Source organism: Talpa occidentalis, unplaced genomic scaffold, assembly GCF_014898055.3.
Source record: "Talpa occidentalis isolate TD23 unplaced genomic scaffold, MPIMG_talOcc4v2.1 talOcc4.17, whole genome shotgun sequence".
Classification (NCBI taxonomy): Eukaryota; Metazoa; Chordata; class Mammalia; order Eulipotyphla; family Talpidae; genus Talpa; species Talpa occidentalis.
In genome coordinates, this window is record NW_023601754.1 from 50,026,991 (window position 1) to 50,042,060 (window position 15,070).

At 72.7% G+C, this 15,070-nt stretch overlaps 4 protein-coding genes across 5 annotated transcripts; 2 read left to right on the forward strand and 2 right to left on the reverse strand.

Annotated features, from left to right (window-relative positions):
- Positions 1–154: 154 nt before the first annotated feature.
- Positions 155–7,502, reverse strand: IL11 (interleukin 11). Its single transcript, XM_037517221.2, has 6 exons — positions 7,403–7,502; positions 6,899–7,102; positions 2,255–2,427; positions 2,028–2,114; positions 1,762–1,923; positions 155–986 (listed from the first exon to the last, which is right to left on the reverse strand). Exons 1-6 carry the CDS (start codon positions 7,500–7,502, stop codon positions 816–818), a joined length of 897 nt encoding a protein of 298 aa, XP_037373118.2. The 3' UTR covers positions 155–815.
- On the forward strand, positions 7,482–8,569 carry TMEM190 (transmembrane protein 190). Its single transcript, XM_037518218.2, has 5 exons — positions 7,482–7,598; positions 7,690–7,725; positions 7,961–8,086; positions 8,160–8,244; positions 8,310–8,569. The coding sequence occupies exons 1-5, from the start codon at positions 7,541–7,543 to the stop codon at positions 8,536–8,538; spliced, it is 534 nt and encodes a 177-aa protein (XP_037374115.1). The 5' UTR covers positions 7,482–7,540; the 3' UTR covers positions 8,539–8,569.
- Positions 8,570–9,334: 765 nt separating this feature from the next.
- On the reverse strand, positions 9,335–11,668 carry TMEM238 (transmembrane protein 238). 2 transcript variants are annotated; one of them, XR_005126293.2, is made up of 2 exons: positions 9,627–10,374; positions 9,335–9,525 (listed from the first exon to the last, which is right to left on the reverse strand). XR_005126293.2 is itself a non-coding variant. In XM_037518219.1 (2 exons), exon 1 carries the CDS (start codon positions 11,666–11,668, stop codon positions 11,129–11,131), a length of 540 nt encoding a protein of 179 aa, XP_037374116.1. In that variant the 3' UTR covers positions 9,335–9,525; positions 11,123–11,128. The 2 variants fall into 2 exon arrangements, 1 of the variants encoding a protein (XP_037374116.1); XM_037518219.1 differs by lacking the exon at positions 9,627–10,374 and adding an exon at positions 11,123–11,668.
- Positions 11,669–12,861: 1,193 nt separating this feature from the next.
- On the forward strand, positions 12,862–14,418 carry RPL28 (ribosomal protein L28). The gene is made up of 5 exons (XM_037518220.2): positions 12,862–12,891; positions 13,071–13,159; positions 13,257–13,380; positions 14,074–14,192; positions 14,275–14,418. Exons 2-5 carry the CDS (start codon positions 13,079–13,081, stop codon positions 14,362–14,364), a joined length of 414 nt encoding a protein of 137 aa, XP_037374117.1. The 5' UTR covers positions 12,862–12,891; positions 13,071–13,078; the 3' UTR covers positions 14,365–14,418.
- The last annotated feature ends 652 nt before the right edge of the window (positions 14,419–15,070 follow it).

Sequence of the window (15,070 nt, forward strand, 5' to 3'; positions counted from 1 at the left end):
TCCCATCCCACCTGCCACCCTGAGGTGGCCCGTGTCTACGTTCTGAGCGTTTTCTTCTGGAGTTACTACTTTAAACACCGGCAGGGCGGGCGGGCAGCCTGCTCTCTCCAGCCAGTGCCCCGGGGCGCTGCGACCTGGCCCAGGGCCCCCCCCTCCCCCCCCGCAGTGCTGGGCTTCCCGTCGCTTCCTGTCTGCGGGTTCAAACCGCCTGGAGCCCGCCGGGAGCTCTGTCCTGTTGTTCGTGGTGGTCCTTCTTCCATGGACTCTTTCTTGGTGCCTGCCAAGTGCTGGGCAGCAGCAGGCTCAGACTCAGCCCGTCAGAGCCGTGTTCTCCCCTCCGCTGCCCTGGGGACCCCAACTGGCAGCCCCCAGGCCCCAGAGAAATCGCCTGAGGTGGCTGAGGAGGACACGTGTAAGCCACCCTCTCCCACCCGGGCTTCTCACTCTGTTTTGTACAAAAAGCCAGGCCTCCTTTTCCCATCCCGCCCCACCCCAACAGAAAGTCGTCATTTAATAAATAATATATATGTTCCTTCGGCTGAGGGGCGCAGGCCAGGGAGACGCTGTGGCTACAGCTCTCAGAGCCCCAAGAGCCCGGGACTCCAGTTCCCGCCCGCTTGGGGCGCCGTGTCCACCTGCCTCCTGCCACCCTTTAAATAAATAAGTATAAATAAGGCACATGCCCCGCCAGGGACTCCTGGAGGGCAGTCACTAGCTAGGGGAAGCTCGCAGGGGTGCTTTCTGGCTGCTGCACCCCCAGTCCCGCAATAAATAAATAAATAAGGTCTGGCTTTGGAGGGGCCGCGGCCAGGTGCTCACAGCCGGGCCCTCAGCAGCAGCAGGCCCCGCACCGCCCAGTCGAGAGTCAGGTGCAGCCCCCCCAGGATGGCGTGGGCCGCCCTGACGCCCCCCCAGGCCGAGGCGGGGGGCGCCAGGGGGGGCGTCGGCGGGTCCGGGGGCGCCTGGGGCAAGGCGAGGCGGGCTGCCTGTCGGGAGAGTGTGGAGGTTAGCAGGAAGGCAAGGCGCACTCGGGGCTGGGGCGGGGTGTTGGGAACTTCAGCTGAAAATGGGTTGGGGGTCCGGGCTACATTCCCAGTGACCCTGGCCCGTGGGACGATAGGGTGTCTGGATAGGGAGTCCTTCGGGATGTGGGGTTCAGGAAATTCAGGCAGGACTTCCGGGTTCAGGGGTCTGGGGATAGGTCTGTAGAACCAGGCGAGATCCTGGGGCCGGGTGAGGGGTGAGGGGTCAGGCCCAGGAGTTCAGGACTGAGGTCTTAGATATGGGGTCTCTAACCACCAAGCTCAGGGACTCAGGAAAAGGCTTGAGGCTCAAGTCTGGGGGGGGTCTCAGACCAGAAGCTGGAATTTGAGGGGCACGTTCTTTGGGGTCAGGCCCAGGAACTGGGGTCTAAAGTCATCTGGTCTCAGGGGCTTGGGTATGGGGTTTGGGGAAGCATCAGGGTCTGGGAACCTCAGACTCTGGAGGTTCAGAGGTTTGGGGTTCAGCATCTAGCATCCCCAAATCTGGGGCCAGAGTCTTCAAGTCCCTTGGAGGTGAGGATTTGTACTCTCCACCGAGGGCTCCCCAGGGAGTCTTGGCAAACAGAGATGGGGTCTGTGAGCCCCAGGGCGAGGGGTTGGACTTTCTGGGCTGGGGCTTGCTGCAGGGGTGGGGGGGTCTCGGGGGCGGAGTCGGGTGGGCTGGGGCTGGGGCTGGGGGCCCGGCAGGCGGGCTGGGCGGCGGGACGGAGATGCATACCAGGAGCTGCAGCCGGCGCAGCAGCCGGTCCAGCCGGGTCTGCAGGGCGCCCAGCTCCGGCTCCAGGGTCCGCAGCGAGGGGCCACCCGCCCGGCGGAGCCACTGCACGTGCCGCAGGTAGGAGAGCAGGTCGGACCGCAGCCGCGTCAGCACCCCGGGGAGCTGGGGGCAGGGCAGTGGGGGCCTGGGCAGTCAGGGACACCCGCACCTGCCCGCCCGCCTGCCGCCTCCCACCCCGCCCCCGGGCTGCCCCCCACCCGCCTCACCTGCAGCGCTCCCAGCGCCCCCGCGCTCATGGCCAAGATGGGCAGGGAGTCCAGGTTGTGGTCTCCGTCAGCCGGGAACTTTTCTCTCTGGGGGGGAGGAGGCCATGAAGGGGACCCTGCCCAGCTGTGGGCGGCGGGGGCGCCCCAACTCCTCCCGCCCTGGCCGCTGTCCCCCGAGCCCAGAAGCCCCGGTCCGCGGTGTCGGCCGGCGCGCCCCGCTCTCCTACCAGCTGGGCAGCCAGCTGCCGCGTGTCCGCCAGGAGCGAGCGGGTCAGGAGCACGGCGCTGTCCAGCTCAGCCCGAGGGTCTGGAGAGGCCCGAGGGGGGCCCGGCGGTGGCCCCGGGGCCGCAGCTCTCTCCGGCCACAGGCTCAGCGCGACCAGGACCAGGCAGCAAACACCTGGGGCGGGGGAAGCCGGGGCTCAGGCAGACGCCCGGGGCCCGAGGCGCGGCGGGGGCTCGCGGGCGGGCGCGGGAAGGCAGCCGGGCTCCGGGGGCGGCCGCGGAGGGCCCGGGGTCGGCCGCGGAGGGCCCGGGGTCGTGGGGGCCGGGGCGGAGCGGCGGGTCGCCGGGCCGGGCGGCCTCCCTCTCCCTCTCCGGCTCTGTCTGCCCCGCCCGTCGGAGCAGACGCGGCCCGGGGCGGGTAGACGGGCCGGGCGTCTCCCGTCCGCCCCCGGACGCCGGAATCTGGGCCCCGGGGCGGGGCAAGAGGGGCGAGGCGCAGGCCAGAACCTGCCCCCTCCCCGGGCCCCGGAGCCCGAGCCGGCCTGGGAGCCGGCGGGGGAGCCGGGGACGGAGCCCGGGCGCGGCCCCTCCCGGGGAGCCCTGCGCTCCGGGGGCGCGGGCCGGCGGGGGCGCGGAGCCGGGGGCGGCGGCGCACCTGGGCAGAGCCGGCCGCCGAGGGGCCCGCGCCGAGCCGCGGCCCGCGCCCATCCCCCCGCCCGCCCCGCCCCCCCGGGCGGCAGCCAATCAGCGCCCCCGGCCGCCCCGCTCCGCCTCACACCCCCGGCCCGCCCCCTGGCCGGCCGGCCGCGGCTGTCGGTCCGTCCGTCCGCGGCTCTGCGGGGTCTGCCCGCGCCCGGGGCGCGCGCCGCCTCCCGCCGCCCGCGGGCCTGGCCCGGCGCCCGGCGCCCTCCGCCCGGCCTCCCTCCGCGCCGCCCGGCCCGCGCCCGCCGGGTCCCGGGCGCCCCGGGCCGCCGCCCGCGGCTCGGCCCCGTCGGGGCGGGCGCTCGGCTGGCGCCGGGCCGGGCGCGCACCTCCTGCCGCCGAGCCGCCGCCCCGCGCCGCGCTCCCGTGTCCCGCCGCTGCCCCGGCGCGGCCGCCCGGTCGGCTCCCACCCCCCGCGGGGTCCCGCGGGGTCCCCGGGCCGGCCACTCACTGTTCATGGCCCCGGCGGGCGGGGGCTCGCGGCGCCGAGGGCGGGGGCCGGGCCCGCAGCCTTCCCTTCGCCGCCCGCGGGGTCAGCCGGGCCGGGCCGCGGGCGGGGAGCATGTGCGTGCGCGCGCCGGGCCGCGCAGTGAGGGCGCGGGGACGCCCGGGGGTTATATAGGGGGCCGGGGCGCGGGCGGGGGGCAGGGGAGCCTGACACATCCTGACTCACCCTCCCTGCCTGCCTTTTCCATTCAGACGGGCCGGCTGCCTCGCCGGGCCCCGCCGCCCGCTCGGAGGAGGGCACGGAAGGAAAAGTTGGAAAAGTTGAAAAGGGAAAGGGGGGTGGTCGGAGAGGGGCCGGTGAGGTCATCGCGTCCCCTCCCTCCACCGCCTCTGCCAGCCACCCGGGCAGCCGCGCTGGCGGGGCTGGGGCCGCGGGCGGGGGTCGGGGAGGGCGGGCGGCGGCGGCCGAGCGGTGGCACCGGGCGGCGCGCGGCGGGCCTGGGGCGCGCGGAGCCCGCGGGGACCCCGGCGGGCAGCGGGCGGGCGGAGGCGGGCAGAGCGAGGTGCCCGCGCGCCCCGCAGAGGCAGAGGCCGGGCGGAGGGTCAGGTGGCACCCGGGAGGCGACGGACCCCCAAGCAGAGCAGGGACAGGTGCAGCGCACGGAGGGGGGCGGCGGCCGAGACACACCCCGTCTCCCGGAGGGGGACCCCGAGGCAGGGTGGCAAGGATGGGCGGCCGAGAGACACTGGCGGCCTCCCTCCCCCCTGCACCCCAGTGCTTGTTCGCAGAAGTAAATACATCTTTAAAAAAACACAAGAACAGAGACAAAGCCAGAGGCAGCCGGGAGCCCCAGCCGGGGATGGGGGGTCTTGGAGCAGGGGGCTGGGGGTGACGGTGGGCGAGAGAGAAGCAGGGGCAAGGAGGGGCCTCGCGCCTGGCTTTGCCCCCTGTGCTGCCTCGGGGGAGCCCTCATCTGCGAAATGGGGTGCTGGTCTCCGAGCCCTCGGGGCACAGGTCAGCACGCGGTCAGCACGGGTCCCGCCGGCCAGGGCTGTCCCGGCTGCTCTCATTGACATGGAGAGAACAAGATGTGGCCCTGGGCGAGACGGGGAGCAGGGGCGGGTGCGGGCACACTTGAGGGGCTCGGCCGGGAGCCCGGGACCCCAGGCTGGGGTGGGGGAGTGCAGACGTGGCAGTGCAAGGGGGGGAGGCACAGGCACGGTCTTGCAGATGGCCCCTGGCTGGGGGGGGGCTGACCCCCCCCGGGGGGCCACGGTAAGCACCTAGGTCCCTGGAGCGCCCCACAGAGGGCTTGGACAAGACGGGGTGCCAATGAGAAGACGAGGGGCCAGCCTTGCAGTGTCTGTCTGCAGACCCGCTCCTGGCCCCCCTGCTGCACGGGAGGGGGCTCTGGGGATGACTGGTGGCCGCTCGGCCCCTCCCCCACCGTGGGGGGCAACAGCCCAGGTTCCCAGGGAGGTGAGGTCACAGCCCCCCTTCATGGTGGGAAATGACCTCATCGCCTCAGGTGAGGGCTCCGCTCCCTCTGGCCTGTCATGGCCACCCCTTGCAGGCCCCCCAGGGGCCTCCCCAGTCCCCGGCCCGCTGGGACCCAGGCCTCTGACCACTGGGTCTCCACCCCTCAGGGGGCCTGTTTCCGGCTGAGTCAGCCTGGGGGGCCCGAGGCTGCGTCAGTGAGGGGAGAACTGACGTAGCCCCCCCACACCGGCCGGGCCAGCCAAGGTGACTCAGGCCACCAGCTTGGGGGATGGACTGGCCTGAGGGGATGGGGGACTGGGCCTGGGGCCAGCCTGAGGGCAACAATAGCCATGGGGGATGGCAGCCCCTTCCACCCATCAGGAACTGGGGGTGTCACCCCCACTCCCTGCTGCAACCGGAGTCCAGACCCCCACCCCTCCGACCCAGGGATCCAGGCCCCCACCCCTCCCCTGACCTGTGGGTCCAGCGCCCCAGTCCCTCCCCCCTCAGACCCGGGATCCAGGCCCCCAGCCCCCTCCCCTCTCACACCCAGGGGTCCAGGCCCCCCTTCTCCTCCCTTGGGCCCTGGCCTCCTCCCCTGACCTGGGGGTCCAGACCTGCAGCCCCTCCCCTCTCAAACCTGGGGGTCCAGGACCCCCACCCCCTCCCCTGAACAGGGGTTCCAGACCCCCAGTCCCCCCCCTTAGACCTGGGGGTCCAGGCCCACGGCTTCCTCCCCTGACCTGTGGGTCCAGTGCCCCAGTCTCTACCCCCTCAGACCCAGGGGTCCAGTCCCCAGCCCCTTCCCTGACCTGGGGGTCCAGGCCCCCACCCTCTCTCCTGACCCTGGAGTCCAGTCCCCAGTACCTCCCCCCTCAGACCCCGAGGTCCAGGCCCCCCACCCCCTCCCCTGACCTGTGGGTCCAGCGCCCCAGTCCCTCCCCCCTCAGACCCAGCTGTGAGGTGTCCAGTCCCTAAACCCTGGTTTCTAGAAAGCAGAGAGCACCAGAATGGAACACGTTTCCACTGTGCAGTTTGCGGAGTGCCACGTGGGGAAGGCCAGGTGCCGGGGTGTGCCCCCTGGGACTGGCAGCGGCAGGTGAGGGAGGCGGGTGGGTGGCGGTCAGGACTAGGGGTGGCTCAGGTCCCGGGGTGTCCCCTGCAGTGGAGAGCCGGACACGGGAGATGAGGGGCCGGGGAGCCAGCACGTCGGAGCCGAGAGGCTGCAGCTCACCGGCGCCGGCGGTGGCCGGGGAGAGGGCTCCGGGCGCCCCCGGGCACGGGGGCGGGCGCCCCGCTCGCAGAGTAGTCACTGGCCTGGGGCGCCGCCGCTGGCATGGGGACCCCAGGGGGTCCTTGCTCATGTGCTGTCCCCCCCGCGAGGTGTGACTGGCCGGGTGTGAGGTCAGCAGGTCCTAGACTGTGTGTGTCCGTCTGTCTGTCCCTGGGGGGTCCTGTCTGGCCTCTGGGGGGTGACGGAGCAGGCAGGCCGCAGAGGCTGCCCAAACCTGTCATTAGCGGTGAGGGCCATGACGGGCCCCCCCAGTGCCCGCCGCCGTCAAGTCCGGGCGGCCCCGCCCCCCACCCCCTCCTTGATCCCGGAGGAATCCCCGGAATTGGGAAGTGGGTCCAGATGATGTTGACACAGGAAACAGTCAGCAGCTGCCTGGCCTCAGCCCCGCGCCCCGCTGACCCCACCTCTGGCCCCCCGCCGAGCCCCTCTGACCCGTGTCATCTCTGACGGAGGCGGCCGCCGGCCGGGCGCTCGGCCCCAGCACATGTTTACGGGAGCCGGGTGGGGCCCGCGGCTGCCCCGCTTCCCGGGGACCGGGGTCTGGACTCCTGGGCAGCCGGGGCCCCGGCCCCCCATCCTGGGACCGGCAGTCCAGGCCCCGGCCCCCCTTGGACCTGGGGTCCTCTTCCCCGGCCCCCTGCCTCTGTGGGGGTGTTGAGGCCCCGCTCCCCGGCCCTCAGATTGGGCGAGGGGACAGACGCCGCCGGAGCGGAGGCTCCTCACCTGCGCGAGGCCAGGGGGGCCCACGGTGCAGCGGCGCCTTCGCCCAGCCTACGCCTGCTGGGCCTCTCGGGCCCCAGCCCGGGGTCCTTCCCCACGTGGGGAAACTGAGGCAGCAGACGTCGCTCCCTTCCCGGGAGTTGCTGTTGCCACCCTGGGCTTCTCCCTGTCGCGGGGCCTCGGGTCCCCAGTCGGGGTCCCGGGGTCCTGGCAGGGGAGGAGGGGACCATGAGCGAGCGGCCTGGGTGTGGCCCCCGGGCCGGCTGGTTGCTAGGGGCCTCCCCAACAATGGCGCTCAGTGAGCCCTCTGTGCCTCGCCCCAGCCTGGTCCTTGGGGGAAGACTCCCCAGCAACTGGGTCTCAGGGCCGCTCCTCAGGCCCCAGGCTGTCCGGGGTGCCCAGCCCTGGGGTTCTCCTGCCGGGAGGAGTCCCCAAGGCCCTTTCCACCTGTCGCTCGGGAAGCATGTTCCAAGCAACCAGGCATGGCCATAACCCCTGCTCCTTCACGGTGGCTCAGGGGCTCCCTAGCAATGGAACTTAGAATCTTGGGGGGCCGGGGGCTGGCGGGCGGGGCCAGACTGGTTGCTGGGGTGATGGCCCTCCCCATCCCTCCCCATAGAGGGCCCTGGGCTCTGGGGAGGCAGCATGGTGGGCTCTGGGGTCCCAGCTTTGGGCCTCTTCCTGCTGATGCAGGGCTCAGTAGGTGAGGGGGCCTGCGGGGGAGTCACGGAGCCGAGGAAGGGGCCTCCTTGGCCTCCATGGAGCTCCCCAACATCACCCGTTTTCTTTCACAGATGGGAATGGGATCCAGGGATTCTTCTATCCATGGAGTGAGCAGTGGACAAAACCCTGGGTCCACGGGACAGGCACTCCAGATTAGACCCTTGGGACCCGGGACAGGGGCGGGGCCTGGACCCTGGGGCTGAGGGAGGGGGTGGGGGCCTGGACTCTGGGTCCCCAGGAGCCAGCACTGGGCGGATGCCCAGGGCCTGCCCCCGGGTCCTGGCACCCCGTGGCCCTGGGCTGGGCCCTGTGAGGAAGTGACCCCCCCCCTGCTGCCTCCAGGCTGCGAGGGAGACGTCTGGGACCGGGAGAGCTGCGGGGGTCAGGCTGCCATTGAGAACCCCAACCTGTGCCTGCGTCTGCGGTGCTGCTACCGGGATGGAGTGTGCTACCACCAGCGGCCGGACGGTGAGCGGCGAGGCGGGCCAGGGGAGGGGGGCCGGGGCCTGGGGTGGCCGGCTGAATCTCGCCCTCCGCGCAGAGAACATGCGGCGGAAGCATATGTGGGCGCTGGGCTGGACGTGCGGCGGCCTCCTCTTCCTGATCTGCAGCATCTGCCTGTTCTGGTGAGTGGGGTCGGCTGGGGCGGCGGGGGCGGGCGGGGGCACGGGCTGACGTGTCTGCCCCCCAGGTGGGCCAAGCGCCGGGACCTGCTGCGCCTGCCCCGGTTCCTGCGGGGCAGGTGCGACCTCTCCAAGACGGTCTCTCTGCTGTCCAAGGACCGGACGCCGAGCGAGAAGAAGACGTCCCTGGGCAGCATGCCCACCTCGCTGACCACGGACGCGCCCCTGGATGCCTCGGGGACCACCGAAGGGGAGGGGACAGAAGGGGGCGAGGAAACGGAGGGGGAGGAGGACTAGGGGCACCCCTGGCGGGCCCCCTCAATACAGATGTAGCATGTAGACGCTTGGCCCCTTTCTGAGACCCTGGGTGGGCGTATGTGGGCATCGGAGGAGCTGGTGGGCCCTGGGGAGGGGGAGGCTGGACTGGGATGAAGGTGGGGTGTGAACTGAGGAGGGGGTCTGGGATGGGGGGGTGGGGAGCGGGAGGACCTGAGCCAGTGGGGCCAGGCTGATGGGGGTGGGGCCGAGAGGGTCCGGATGGGGGGGTTTAGGGTTAAGTGGGTGGTGGTCTGGGCCCCGGGCCTGAGGAGCAGCGGGCTGTGGGGGTCCGGACATGCCCCAGCCCTGGGAGACACCCACCCAGCAGGCCCTGGGCAGGCAGCCCTGGGCCTGAGAGTCCCTGCAGGCTGCCAGTGGGGTCTCCCCCCAGTGCATTTGGCACGCTCCCCATGGCACGCTCCCCCAAGCAACGTGGGTCCCTGCAGCAGCAGGCCTCCCCCAGCAGGCGACTGTTAGGCTCCCCAATGGCCAGGCAGCATCTTCCTGGACATTGTCAGCGCGGCAGACCCACTGCCTGGCCTCTGACCTCCCCACTCCTCCGGGACCTCGGTCTCCGCTGCCCGAGTGCGCGCCCCGGGAAACACCTTGGCAGTCCAGTCTGTCTGTCTGCCTCTCGGAAGACTCCAGGCTCACAGAGAGGCCTGGGTTGATGGGGCTGGAGGCTGGGGCAGCCATCCCCATCTGCGAGGGGCCAGCAGGATGCGGTCCCCGAGAGCAGGGGATGCCTCGCCGGGTGCTGGCCTGGCCCATGGTGCCCGGCACCCCACCCCCGCTGCCCAGCACCAGCCCTCTGCAGACAGACACAACACGAGTGGAGGGGTTGTGAGCAGAGCCATTTATGGGGGGAGGAGGGAGGTGTGGCCAGGTGAGACCAGGTACGGCCAGGTGAGGTTGCGGCAGCTGCACATCTGGGTCCGGTCCTGACAGATGGGGCTTTGGGTCCGTCTGCGGGAGAGAGGGAGGGTCAGCAAGGCTCAGGACCCCTCCCTGACTTGGGGGGGGGGCAGGGGAATGGGGCTCTTTCTCCGGCCCCAGCCCCAACACACCCGCTTGCACACGCGTTCCCTTGACCTCCATCTCCCCATTGGCAGGGCTGCACAGGGGGCTTGCCCTCGCTGGAATCAGGGGTGCAAGAGGGGGGAGAGGCGCAGAAAGAGCGACTGGGGGCACAGGGACCCTGAGACAGACACGCGGAGTGAGGAGCCGGTGAGGAAAGCCCCAGCACAGGACGGGCGTGCTCTGCCTGGCGCTGCCGCCAGCCCACCCGCTCAGCTGTCCGCCCCGCACGTCCCCAAGTCGTCCATCGGGCAGCCGTGGTCACCGACGGAGAGGGGAGCCAGAGCCGGGACCACGGGTCCTTGTGTTAAAGGTCAAGTCCTCTGTCCTCCTGGTGTGTCCCTCCCCATCACGGGCGAGCCCCACGCCGGGGAGGCCTAGCCGAGGCAGGTTTCGGCGACACGTGAGGGCGTCCCGGGGGACTGTCACTGTAGGCGGTCACTTCTGCGTGGCCTGCCCACGCGCCCGGCTGCGGCTGCTCTCCCGAGCACAGAGCGGGGCACCCACGCGCTCACCCTGACGGGGGGCAGTGGTAGCTGGTGGTGGTCCCGCCACGTGGCAGGAAAGCCCCTTCGTCACGGAGACCAGTGTCTCCGGACAGCTGAGTTTAAGGGGAACCCCACGTGAGATGCGGAGCCTGTCTCACGCCCCTCCACGGCGCCTGTTCATGCTCCCAACAGCCAGCCCGTCCTCTCATCCCGTCAGCCCCCAGACCACGCGTCCGTCCAGACACCGCCCCTCACCTGTCCACTACCCTCCCTCCCAACACCCCCTACACTGGCCCGAAACTACCCAGCCAGCAGCCCAGGCACATGCACCCTGTTTGTCCCTCTGGCCACCCAGTACTTCTTCCATCATCTATTCACCCATCTGTTTACCCACCATCGGCCAACAAATCCGCCCCACCTTCCAACCACTCACCTGTCCCCCCATCCATCTATCCACAGCTCCCCTGTCCATCCGTCCACCCACCCACTCACTCCCCTGTCAGTCAGTCCACCCACCCACTCACCTCCCCCCCAGCCACCTTTGGCCACCCGAGCCCACTCTCTGCTAAGCGCACAGGCCCCAGCCCAAGGGCTCCCGGGGGTGCAAGAGACGCTAGCAGCACGCACAGAGCCACAGATGGAGACACCAGCAGTGGCCGGGGAACTCAGACAAGGGGGAGACCCAGAAAAAGCAGCGGGGTCAGAGGTAGGACACCCCAGAAGTTTCCTGGGGGCAGGACAGCCCGCAAGGGCACTGCCCTTGCCGGGCCAGCTGACTCAGCTCCCGCTTCAGGGCTCCTCTCCAGGGGCAGAGTCTAGCCTCTCCCCAGCGGCCGCTGCCCCCGCGGGGCCCGCGGCTCCCCTCCCTGGGCCACCTGGTCCCGCGTCTGTCCCCATTGTGTGTCTCCGTCCAGCGTCCCCGCCTCCCCACTCCCATCTCTCGGGTCTCCTCTCTTCCCTGCCTCGTCCCCCAGGCCGCCTCCCGCCCCGGCCCTCACCGGCGCTCACTCGGGGCCCGCGGCCGCCCCGGTCCCGGCCTCGAGGGTGGCGAGCTGCAGGCGCACGCGGCGGGAGCCGGCGGCCGGCGGCGGGGACACGCGGACGGCGCGGCGCGCCCCGCGGGAGCCGGGCGGGGCGCGCGGGCCGGCGGCCGGGGCGGGCGCGGACCAGCGGCGGGACAGCTTGCGCGCCAGGCGGGCGAGCGCCGAGGGCCGCAGGCCGTAGTCGCGCTCCAGCTCCTGGCGCGAGATCTCGATGTTGCCGGTGTACCAGAGGACCCAGCCCAGCAGGCTCAGGAAGACGAGCAGCGCGCCCGAGTAGATGAGCAGGTCGCCGAAGTCGCGGCCGCGCACCTGCAGCTGCGCGAAGACCCCGGTCAGCAGCGCCGCCATGCCCGCCACGTCCAGCGCCACGGCCAGCAGCAGCGCCACCCGGCAGCGCCCCAGCCCCGACGCCGGCCCCGGCGCGCCCGCGGGCGGGGACGGGGCGCCCGGCGCGGGCCCCTGCGCGGCGCACACCACGGGCAGCACCGGCGCCGCCGCCATGGCCCTGCTCCGCGGCCGCCGGCTGAGGGCGCGTTCCGGGGTGCGGCCGCCGGGGCGGGGTCAGGGGACGGCGCCAGGTACGCCGGGCCCACTGCCTGGGCCCAGCCCGGCTCGAGGGCGCCCCGGGCACGGTGTCCCCGCCGGGATGGCCCCCAGAGGCCGCGCTGGGGGCGGCGGTCGGCTCCCGGAGAAGAGGGGCCCGGACCCCCGCCTTCCGCAGCCTCTCTGGGGGCAGCACGGCGGGCACGCTGGGGCGCTCAGGCGCTGCCTCGCCGGGCCTCACGAGCCCCGCGGGTGGCGCCGGGCCCAGGGCGCCAGGACAGCTCTGCGCGCAGACCCCGGCAGCCGGGGCGCGGGTCCTGCTGGGGTCCCGCCCGGCCTCCGCCCCGCCCCGAAGGGGCCCTCCCTCCAGCTCGGCAGCTTAGACCCGGGGGCAGCGGGGGAAGCGCCCCCCCAGCTCCCGGGACTTAGGGGGGAGCCAGGGGCGCAGCCACGACCCAGACCAGGCCTCCGCCCCGGGAGTTCCCACGCCCAGCCCCAGTCCGGGCGCCTGGGAGGGGCAGGGCCAGGCCGGACGCGAGCCGGGGAGGCCGGCCACGCGGGGGGCGCGCAGGCCGGGCGCGGCCCCCAGGTGGCCCCGACAGCAGAGGGGCAGCGCGCGCGAAGTCCAGCCGGCGGGACTCGGGCGCCGAGGGCGGCGCCCCGGAGGGAACTCGGCGCTTTCCAGGCAACTCTCCTCCGCCGCAGCCCGGCCTGGGCGCGCGTCCGGGGCCCCGCCGCCCTCCCCGAGTCCGAACAGTCCCGTTCACGCTTCCCGGACCTGCCGCGGGTCTCGGGGCCGGGGGGGGGCGGGCGGGGGCGGCGGGGGCGCGGCCCCCCGACGAGCGCGTCCGGAGCTCTCCGAGGACGCGCGAGGGCGCTCCTGGGACGGCCGGGGGGGGCCGGGGGTTCGGGGGGGCCGGGAGGGGGCGCGCAAGTGCCGGGGACACGGGGCGGCGGTCGGAGCCGCGGGCGCCCCCGCGCTCAAGCGCCCCGCGAGCGCTCGCGGGCGGCCGCCGGCGCCCAGGGCCGGCCGCTCGGGGCCCCGGGGGGGCCGCTGCCGGCGGCGGCGGAAGTGCCGGGCGCCCCAGACGCCGCGGCGGGCGGAAGCGGAAGCGCGCGCGGGCATTAAAGGCGGCGCCCCGCCCCCCCGGCCCTTTCCGCCTCCGGCCGCGCGAGAGGAGGTGAGCTCGCCGCGTGGCCCCGGCCCCGGCCCCCGCCGGCCCCCGCCGGCCCCCGCCGGCCCTCCCCCCGCCCCCCCGGCGCCCGCGCGCCCCCCCGGCGCCGCCCCCCGGCGCCCGCGCCCCCGCCCCGGCGCCCCCCCCCGGCGCCCGCCGCGCGTGACAGCCCGCGTGTCCCGCAGCCGCCGCCATGTCCGCGCACCTGCAGTGGATGGTCGTCCGCAACTGCTCCAGCTTCCTCATCAAGAGGAACAAGCAGACCTACAGCACCGTAAGGGGCGCCCCGGCGGGGGGGCGTCGCGGGCGGGGGGGCGCCCCGGGCGGGGGGGGCCCCGGGGGCCCCGGCCTCACCGGCCTCCCCTGCCCAGGAGCCCAACAACCTCAAGGCCCGCAACTCCTTCCGCTACAACGGGCTGATCCACCGCAAGACGGTGGGCGTGGAGCCGGCGGCCGACGGCAAGGGCGTGGTGGTCGTCATGAAGCGCCGAGCCGGTGAGCGCCGCGGCTGGGGGCACCGCCGCCGGCCCGGGAGAGGCTGGGGAGGCCCCCGTCTTCGTGCCAGGCTGCAGAGCTGGGGCCGCTGACCCCCCCTCCCCGTGGACAGCCAGGCCCTGGCCGGCGGGCTCTGAGGCCCCGCGGTGGGGGGCGGCCTTTCCCCCGGGCGGGCAGCCGGGGATGTGAGCAGGACGCCGAGCTGGGGTGGGGGCTTCTGGGGACCTCTCGGGTGCGAGCACTCAGGCTTGACCAGCAGCTTCCTGCAGGAGAAAGGGGTGCCTGGCTTGTAGTCCAGAACACGGTGCGCCCCTCCCTTCCCTCCCCAGTTCCCCCCACAGCTCCTTCCAGCCTCCCTGTTGCCCGGTGTCAGCACTGGAGGCGTGGCTTGGCCATCGGTGACTCTCAGTGACTGCTCACCTGAGGGTCACACTGGAGGGGCAGCCTAGGGGCGCGGGGCTCTCACCCACGGTGGGTGACCCGGCTTCCGGACCCCACTGCCGGGAACCCCCGCCCTGCCAGGCCCGACCCTCACCCCCTTCTGCTGTGAGCGTGGGAAGCCCTCACCACCTTGGGGCAGGGCTGGCCGTCTTGGCCTCGCCCCTGCAGGGCAGGAGGCCGTGCCCTTGTGTCTCGGACCCCCACTGCAGTCCCGACTCCCCCTGACCCCGGGGACCACCCGCCTCCCACCAGGCCAGCGGAAGCCGGCCACCTCCTACGTGCGCACCACCATCAATAAGAACGCGCGGGCCACGCTCAGCAGCATCCGCCACATGATCCGCAAGAACAAGTACCGGCCTGACCTGCGCATGGTGTGTAGGGGGGCGCAGGAGGGGTGGGGCGCGGGGCAGGGCGAGTCCACATGGGGGAGACTGAGCTGCCTCGCCCCCCTAGGCCGCCATCCGCAGGGCCAGCGCCATCCTGCGCAGCCAGAAGCCGGTGATGGTGAAGAGGAAGAGGACCCGCCCCACCAAGAGCTCCTGAGCAGCCCCCCAGCAATAAAGGTGTCCCCTGACTCCACCACCTCGCCTGCGCGCCTCTGTGGTGGCCAGTCGGCCTGACCGGGCTCCCGGCCACTGGGCCGCCCAGGCTGGAGCTCCAGGGTGGGGGGCAGTTCCTAGACTTACCCCCCAGACTGCAACCGGACCCACAGATGAACGGTTCAGAACCCCTGCCGACAGCTGGAGGGGGGCGGAGGGCTGAAGCAAGCCTTACCCAACCCAGGCTGTGTATCCCGGGTCTGCACCCTGGCCTGCGACCCAGGCCCTGTCCTGTCGGGGAGCTTCCAGGTGCACCCCGGCCCCATTCAGGGGGTGGCGTGAAGGAGTCCGCGCAGGCGTGTAGTCTGTCTCCTTGCTCCTGCCCTGGGCGCCCCTCATCCTCGGGGGCTGGGCCACGGATCCAGGGGGCTCCCCTCACCTACATCAGTGCGGGCAGAGTCCTCAGAGCCCTCTGGCGGCTCAGGCCCGCGTCGCCCTTCCCTTCTGCTCCCCTGGCTGGTGGCAGTGCTGCTGCCCCACACCATCCCCTGCCCGTCGCTGTTCTCAGCCCTCTGGAGTCTCCGTGGCCCTGGCCCGCGACAGCCTGTCGGCTCCTTGTGGGAATGGGGTGGATGGACAGTGTCGTATGCACGTTGTCGGCGTGTGTGGGTGAGCGGTGGCCCCAGCCATCATACACTGCTGTGTCACAC

Bases quoted from the DNA above. Each gene is read 5' to 3' on its own strand.
- IL11 (XM_037517221.2), bottom strand. From the start codon at position 7,502: ATGGGGAGGGCCATCACCCCAGCAACCAGTCTGGCCCCGCCCGCCAGC. The intron at 7,103-7,402 runs GTGAAGGAGCAG...CTCCCCTGCCAG, and splicing joins TAGGGAGCCCCTGAGCCACC to GACCCCGGGACCCCGACTGG. The intron at 987-1,761 runs GTATGCATCTCC...CTCTCCCGACAG, and splicing joins TGCGCCGGCTGCAGCTCCTG to GCAGCCCGCCTCGCCTTGCC.
- TMEM190 (XM_037518218.2), top strand. From the start codon at position 7,541: ATGGTGGGCTCTGGGGTCCCAGCTTTGGGCCTCTTCCTGCTGATGCAG. The intron at 7,599-7,689 runs GTGAGGGGGCCT...TTTCTTTCACAG, and splicing joins GCTGATGCAGGGCTCAGTAG to ATGGGAATGGGATCCAGGGA. The intron at 8,245-8,309 runs GTGAGTGGGGTC...TCTGCCCCCCAG, and splicing joins TGCAGCATCTGCCTGTTCTG to GTGGGCCAAGCGCCGGGACC.
- TMEM238 (XM_037518219.1), bottom strand. From the start codon at position 11,668: ATGGCGGCGGCGCCGGTGCTGCCCGTGGTGTGCGCCGCGCAGGGGCCC.
- RPL28 (XM_037518220.2), top strand. From the start codon at position 13,079: ATGTCCGCGCACCTGCAGTGGATGGTCGTCCGCAACTGCTCCAGCTTC. The intron at 13,160-13,256 runs GTAAGGGGCGCC...TCCCCTGCCCAG, and splicing joins ACAAGCAGACCTACAGCACC to GAGCCCAACAACCTCAAGGC. The intron at 13,381-14,073 runs GTGAGCGCCGCG...GCCTCCCACCAG, and splicing joins CGTCATGAAGCGCCGAGCCG to GCCAGCGGAAGCCGGCCACC.